At 36.7% G+C, this 7,523-nt stretch overlaps 1 protein-coding gene across 2 annotated transcripts in view; it reads left to right on the top strand.

Moving 5' to 3' along the window:
• Positions 1 to 7,523, top strand: part of CUL3 (cullin 3) — a 73,614-nt gene that overhangs the window by 45,707 nt on the left and 20,384 nt on the right. For both annotated transcript variants that reach the window (XM_077748547.1, XM_077748548.1), the window contains exons 6-9: positions 2,930 to 3,075; positions 4,095 to 4,271; positions 5,445 to 5,615; positions 6,584 to 6,691. In XM_077748547.1, the coding sequence (XP_077604673.1) occupies positions 2,930 to 3,075; positions 4,095 to 4,271; positions 5,445 to 5,615; positions 6,584 to 6,691 (602 nt within the window). The remainder of the gene's footprint in view (positions 1 to 2,929; positions 3,076 to 4,094; positions 4,272 to 5,444; positions 5,616 to 6,583; positions 6,692 to 7,523) is intronic.

Raw genomic sequence — 7,523 nt, 5'->3', positions numbered from 1 at the left:
GCTTGCGCCCCCCCCCCCCCAAAATAAGCATTTAAAAAATAAATAAACATGGTACTCTTGCTATTTTCCTGCTTTTTGGATGATCTCTTAGCAGTACTTTAGCCAACTTACTTATTATGAGTGAAAAACAATATTTAAATGAATCACTGAAAGAAGAGGTGGATGTAAGAGGAGAGAAAAGTAAGATGGTAGGAAAGGAGGTTTTCTGTGCTTCCTTTAGTGTAATTCTTGCTTTGTGTTTTGGAATGCTTCTATTTCTATATATTTCTTTCTGAAAATTGTGTGTGAATTGTTTTTATTAAGCCAGAGAAAAGATCCTTCTGGTAAACGTTTTCTTCTATAAAAGCCCCCTCCCCCCATATCTATCATTTTAAGTATGTTTGTCATGTTTTCTAAACTAAGCTATCCCTGGATGTGTAAAGTCTAAGTCAAGGGTTGGCAAACTTTTTTGTAAAAGGCCCATACGGTAAACTACTCCTCTCTGTTGTAATAGTGAGAAAGTAGGCATAGACAGTAACACAGATGGACTGATTGGACTCTGTTCCTGTGAAACACTGATTTTTTTTTTTCAACCACTTAAAAATGTAGAAACCATTCTTAGTTCATGAGGTGTATAAGTAGACAGTGGGCTGTATTTGGTTCAGGAGCTATAGTTTGACAACCCCTGATCTAAATGGTCATCTAGAGTTAGTGTTTCCTTGTCTACCCTGTGGGGAGGTGGAAAAGGGTGGATTAAATTGGCTGGAGAAATGGGCTTTAGGAGGTGTTTGGTGGAGAAGTTGTTGGGTATACCTGAATTACAGGATCTCTGAAATCTGCATGGAGGCTTGTGTGAAAGGCAGTAAGTTTGCCTGACAACATGACGAGTACTTAATAAGTACATAAATGAAGAAATATCAGAACACTTAACCATAGTTCTCTAATACTTCATGTTTTCAGTGAGTAAACAGCTAGCTATCTGTGATTCTAAATTAAATTTTAAAGCACTGGCTTCAGTTTTCCTGACTTCCCACTAGGAGCCTGATTCCAAAATGTCTTCATTGTGTTAGGCCCTGCTCTGGAGCATTGTGTCAAGAGTATGTCAGAGGCACAACTTAACCATTATGAAGCCAAACGTCTCATAAATCAGAAAGTGAAAAGGTTTTCTGACCATGAACCCTGGATGAATTGGATGGGTTATTAGATGCAGATAGCTCTATGAAATTTAAGTTAAAATGGCATTTGATTTTATTAAATGTGTACGGAAATGTTTGATTTTTGATTTTCTCTTTCTTGTTATCCACTACACCATACATTTGTATATGGTGAATTAAATACAGTGAAATTGTATTAATTTCCATACAGTTAAATAAGCAACGTGTAATTAAGCAAAACTATAACAACAGAGGAAGAAATTAGACAAGTTGGGAACCATTTTGTTAGAAACGCGTTTGATATGCTAAATTTACCATAGTAAATGTCCATAAATTGCTGTTGCATTTTTAATACCTGTTTTTAACATGGGAGATTTGATTGTAATTTATGCCAGATGTGATTATAAGATTTGCTGTATTCAAATGACTTTGGACATGTATTATTGCTGAAAACTTAATGTTTAATAAAACTTAATTTTGAAAGTCGCCGAAACAAATTTTAGAATTTGGTTCTAAGTATTTTTTTTTTAACTTGCTTCTAAGTATTTCTCAAATACAGAAAACTTTAGTATTAGGATCTAAGTAGCTCTTAAAGATCAGCGTCATGTAAATTATAGCCTGTCATGCTTGGCCCATCAGCAGTTTGGTTAGAGCCAAAAAAAGAAAAAAATCAAAAGAAAAATCATATTTTATTGTTTATGAAAATTACATAAATTTTTAGATATCAGTGTCCATAAATAAAGTTTTACGGGAACACAGTCACGCCCATTCACTTATGTGTTCTAGGTGGCTTCTTTCTTGTTACAGTGGCAGAACTGAAGTAGTTGCAACAGGGACCATATGGCCCACAAGTCTATAAAATATTTACTGTCTGGCACTTTCCAGAAAAACGTTTCCCAGCCCCCAGTCTAGAAGCTGCTATTCTGACTTCCATTTCAAAAGTTCTTATGATGAAACTTTTTTACATTATTATACAGTTTTGACACCTAGAGTCTCCCAGTAAGTTTCAAAGAAACCCTAGACATATAGGAAAGCATTTTACCTCCACATTTTAATCTTGTGAAAAATAATATAGAAATGGACAGAGTCCAGAATTTTCATTCTGCATGAAAATAATATAGTGAGATACCAAGTTTTGAAACAGAAGTATTGGCCTAGGACATCACCTGGAAAATGTTAGGGATTGCTCTGAGGGAAATACTAAGGAATAGGAATATATATAGCTGTAAATATCATATGGTGTGTAATGAAGTAACTCCTAGTATATTTTATTTTATTTTATTATCATGTTGTTTGAACTTTGAGATAGACATACCTAAAAATATTGTAAGACTTTTCACTGGTTTTTAGATTTCTTACTGTGTTGGCTCCTAATTAAACCATAATTAAAGTTATCTTTTTGATAGACCTTTCATAGTATATGAGTGGGCTCTAGATGAGAATTGTATAGGAACTCAGAATTGCAGTTTTCTTTTTTGTGGCTTTCTTGTTACACTGTATGGGCATTTTTCCATGTAAACTGAAATTTGCTAAGGCATCTTACTAATGTTCTCAAAGCATCTTATATGAAAGCTGTATTTCATAAATTGGCAATAATAACCATTTATTAACCAGCCTGATTTTTTTTCCTTTTGTCTATTTTGCTGGATGGTTTTTAGTAATTTTTCATGTGGTCAGTGAGTAGTAGTGGTGGAGAAATAAGCTTCTTTAAGTTTCACAAATCGGAATGAACAGACATTCACATTTTTTTCCTTAATCTTTAATATAGACGATCTGTATGTTCTTTCTGATTGCAGACCTTGCTTGCATGTACAAGTTATTTAGTCGCGTGCCAAATGGCTTGAAAACAATGTGTGAGTGTATGAGTTCCTATTTGAGGGAGCAAGGTAAAGCCCTGGTTTCTGAAGAAGGAGAAGGAAAGAATCCTGTTGACTATATCCAGGTGAGTGACTGCAGGACAATCTCTGTAAGTTTGTAGTAACTTGACATCTACTAATAGAAAGGTCACTTCTACTAAGCCGTATGTCTTATGTGTATATATTTATATCAGGGAACCACACTCAGCTGCTGCTTTTCTTTTATTATTAACCTGCTTGATGAAGATCTTATTTACATGGTCTCAAGAATGAAAGTTACTACTTTTTTCTATGCTTTAGCGTTCACACTCAGGGTATTAGAAGAAATAACTTTTCAATATAAATACATTTCATTCTAAAATGTTTGCTCTATGGAATACAGCATGACAATGAGAAACAATGAAATCTGGCCATGTGTAGCAACATGGATGGACCTTGAGGGTGTTATGCTGAGCGAAATAAGTCAGGCAGAGAAGGACAAATATCATATGTTTGCACGTATAGGAGGATTAGGAGAAACTTAACTGGGGAACAAGGGGGAGAAGAAGGGGGGAAATGGTGGGGGAAAGGGAGAGAGGCAAACCGTGAGAGACTCTTGAATGCTGACAAAAACTGAGGACTGATGGATGTGGGGGGGAGGGGAGATGGGCATAGAGGAGGACACTTGTGGGGATGAGCACTGGGTGTTATGTGGAAACTAATTTGACAGTAAACTATTTGCAAAAAAAAAAAATGCTCTCATTCATGCCTTAAGTTTTTCATGTTTCAGTATAAATAATCCGCTTTTTTGGTGCATTTTTAAAGCTGATTTTTCTTGGGCTTTATCCATTTAGTCAAGAAGAGAAGGATGTGGAGAAATAGTGCAGAAGCTCTTATTCAGCTTCAGTAGAGTAATATGTAAATAGAAAATAGACTGCTTCCCTCCTTGCTGACCTTTTGAATACAGGATTAGGTACAGGCTTGAAAATAATGGTAGGAACCTGTGAATTTAACACTGAACACACACATTCATTACCAGCAAACTTAAGGCAAACATACCTGATCATGTGTGTATTGTATAGAAAAACTTATGCTGTATCCTCATTTCTTTGTTTTTATTTGTAAGGGCTTATTGGATCTGAAGAGTAGGTTTGATCGCTTCCTCCAGGAATCGTTTAATAATGACCGGCTCTTTAAACAAACTATTGCGGGTGACTTTGAGTATTTTCTCAACCTCAACTCCAGGTCCCCTGAATACCTCTCATTATTTATTGATGATAAGCTGAAAAAGGGAGTCAAAGGGGTAAGTATTAATGCATTTGAAAACACATGAAGTTTTATTTATAGATTTAAAATTGTGTACAAAATTAGGGAATATAAAATTAGTGAATTTGGTAGACATAAAATTAAACCCTAGCCCTTTGCTGTGCTTAAATGTGTGCTGTGATCTTTGAAAAGGATTGCTTAAGGTATTTAAAATGGTCAAAAGTACTTTGACATTTCACTTGATGTATAATTTATACCAAAACCAAACAGCTACACAGTCACAGTTGTTAAACAGTCTTCATGGACTGTGAGGTTTAGATACGCTGTAGAGATGAGAGGCAGCTAGCAGACTGCTGTCTACAGCATGGGATGTTGGCTATTGTCACCTTGTTCTGGGCGTTATGTATCCGACAAGACATGGATGCCCAGAATTTGAAGGAGTGGATTAGAATAGCTATCAGAAAGTAGTTTGAAAGCCTTTTATTATATATATTATCAGGGATCTTGGAAGCTTACTACAGAAAACTAAATTATGCATATTATGGTCACACATACATTGGTTTTTTAACTTCATCTTAGAATTTGTGAGACAAAAGGGAACAGCAGTAAATGCTGCAGGCAGCTATAACGGAGCAGCAGACAAGAGGAAGATCGCCATAGGAAAGATGACATCCATTTAGTCTTTCATTTTTTTTTTACTATATGCTTAATTGGCTATAATATCTTACCCTTACTTAAAAGATGAGGACAAACTTTATAGTTTTTGAGTTATAACCAATTATAACCCTTCTGTTTGCACAGTTTAGATTTTGAAGAGCTTACATCAAAATATCTTTTTGCCTGTGTAAATTTCTGCCTAAATACTATGGAAAAGTATTTAATATTCTTTTTTGTGATTAAAATTCCATTTGTTCTGAGTCATCCTTTAATCTAGCCCTTACCACCTCATTGCTGCATTCAGTGGTAGCCCTCTCTGGAGGGGAAGGGGAAGGAACCCATTCCGGCCCCTGACCGGGGCTGCACAGATGAGGATGTAAGAACGGGGCTGCTTTGTGAAGGAGGCGTGTTCTCAAACTGAGTCCCTCCTGACAGCTCTCAACCAGACTGCATTGTTGCCGGTCTTCTTTTTAAACTGCAGATGACTTGTGGTGCTGTTTTCGTAGAACTAAAATTTTATAATTATTAAATTGTCTTTTCATTGGTTTTGCAGCTAACAGAACAGGAAGTAGAAACAATATTGGATAAGGCAATGGTCCTTTTTAGGTTTATGCAAGAAAAAGATGTATTTGAACGTTATTATAAACAACACTTGGCAAGGAGACTTCTCACAAATAAAAGTGTTTCCGATGACTCTGAAAAAAACATGATATCTAAGTTAAAGGTAAGTTGTCTATACCAGAATGACATGCACCTAACCAATGTTCGTTACGTGATGGAATGCCAACGTGCCTTTAGAAAATATTTAATTGATTTAAAACATATGTTCTATAAATTAATGAAGCCAGATTTTTTTTTTCTTGAACAGGTTGCCCTGAGATTTGCTTAGGTTCTGGGACAGTCAGAGTTTGCTGGAATTTCTCTTGGTGTGGCAGGATACACTCGTGGAGATTTGGGGGAGGATTAGTGCAAAGGAAATACTGACGGGAGTATCACATGTAGTTTTGTTTCCCAAAGTGTGGTTCATAGACCGTGTGTACCCATATCGCCTGGGGTGCGTGTTAAAAACGCAGAGTAATGGTTCCTACCTTGAATGAGGTATATTGGAGTCTCCGAAAGAGTCTGGGAACCTTCATTTTACTCTTGGGCTATTCCTAAATACACTGGTCTTAAATCCACTGAAGTTTGGTACCCACAGGCGTGGAGTAACTGTTGGAAAGATTTAGAAAGGATGTCAGTAACGTGGAGGAATTTATTTCTTTGTACGTTTGCTCATAGAAAAATCCATGGTTTGGCAATGAGAAACAAGGAAATCTGGCCATGTGTAGCAACATGGATGGACCTTGAGGGTGTTATGCTGAGCGAAATAAGTCAGGCAGAGAAGGACAAATATCATATGTTTGCACGTATAGGAGGATTAGGATGAACTTGATGGAGGAACAAGGGGGAGAAGAAGGGGGGAAATGGTGGGGGAAAGGGAGAGAGGCAAACCATGAGAGACTCTTGAATGCTGACAAAAACTGAGGACTGATGGACCTGGGGAGGAGGGGGGGATGGGCATGGAGGAGGGCACTTGTGGGGATGAGCACTGGGTGTTATGTGGAAACTAATTTGACAATAAACTATTTGTAAAAAAAAAAAAAGAAAAAAAAATCCATGGTTTATTTGTGTATATTTGTTTTTCTTCCACAGACTGAATGCGGATGTCAGTTCACATCAAAACTGGAAGGAATGTTTCGGGATATGAGCATCTCAAACACAACTATGGATGAATTCAGGCAGCATCTACAGGCAACTGGGGTAGGATTCTCCATTAATTTCTGCTTGTGTGTGTGTATCTGTGTGAAGGCTTTTGTAATGGGCATTTTCATCCATGTTATCAGATAACTGCTGATGTTATTTCTTCAGATGTTATTAGTGGCAACATTCATATTGTCTGTGTGTAGTTTAAATATCTTTTCCCCCGTATAAGCATTTTTTTAATTTACTGTTAAAATATTTTTTTCTTATTTTTCTCAAACTTAGTTTACCCTCTTTCCTTGAAGGAATGTTCTGAAACTTTAATAGATAGAATGACTTCACTGTTGTGACCATTACAGATTGTGGAAAGAATATGGAGCCTGGGCAAGCTTGCTGAATTTTATAGTCTTCCTCTCACCTTACCCCCAGGATTGTGCTATCTTAGAATCGTTGCCTGACCTTCCCATACCTCAGTATTCTCATCCGTAAGGAGATCAGCATAAAGGAGTCAGACATTCTCAGGGCCCCTGAGGGATGAACAAGAGAATAAAAATGCTGACATTAGTGTGATATAAATGTGGTTTTGTATTATGACTCCCAGAAGACAGAAAAGCTGCAGCTTAAATAGCTTTGGAGTTTGATGGGGTTTTTGTGAGGGTTTAATGAAGTTCAGAATTTTCTTTCTTTGTTTCTTGGTTCCTTCCTTTCTTCCTCTCTCTCTCTCCTCTCTTTGTCTCTCTTTTTTCTCAAGTGACCTTATACACCTTTGTAATTAAGACATGTGACAGCCATTTTAAAAATTTGGAGGTCATTTGCTCTGACGTTTAGATACGAGACATCACTTCTGTTGGTCCCAGTCTCATCACAAACAAATTATGTGAAAATATCTAAT

Source organism: Crocuta crocuta, unplaced genomic scaffold (assembly GCF_008692635.1).
Source record: "Crocuta crocuta isolate KB4526 unplaced genomic scaffold, BGI_CrCroc_1.0 scaffold229, whole genome shotgun sequence".
NCBI classification, from domain to species: Eukaryota; Metazoa; Chordata; class Mammalia; order Carnivora; family Hyaenidae; genus Crocuta; species Crocuta crocuta.
This window is presented reverse-complemented; position numbering and strand designations above follow the sequence as displayed.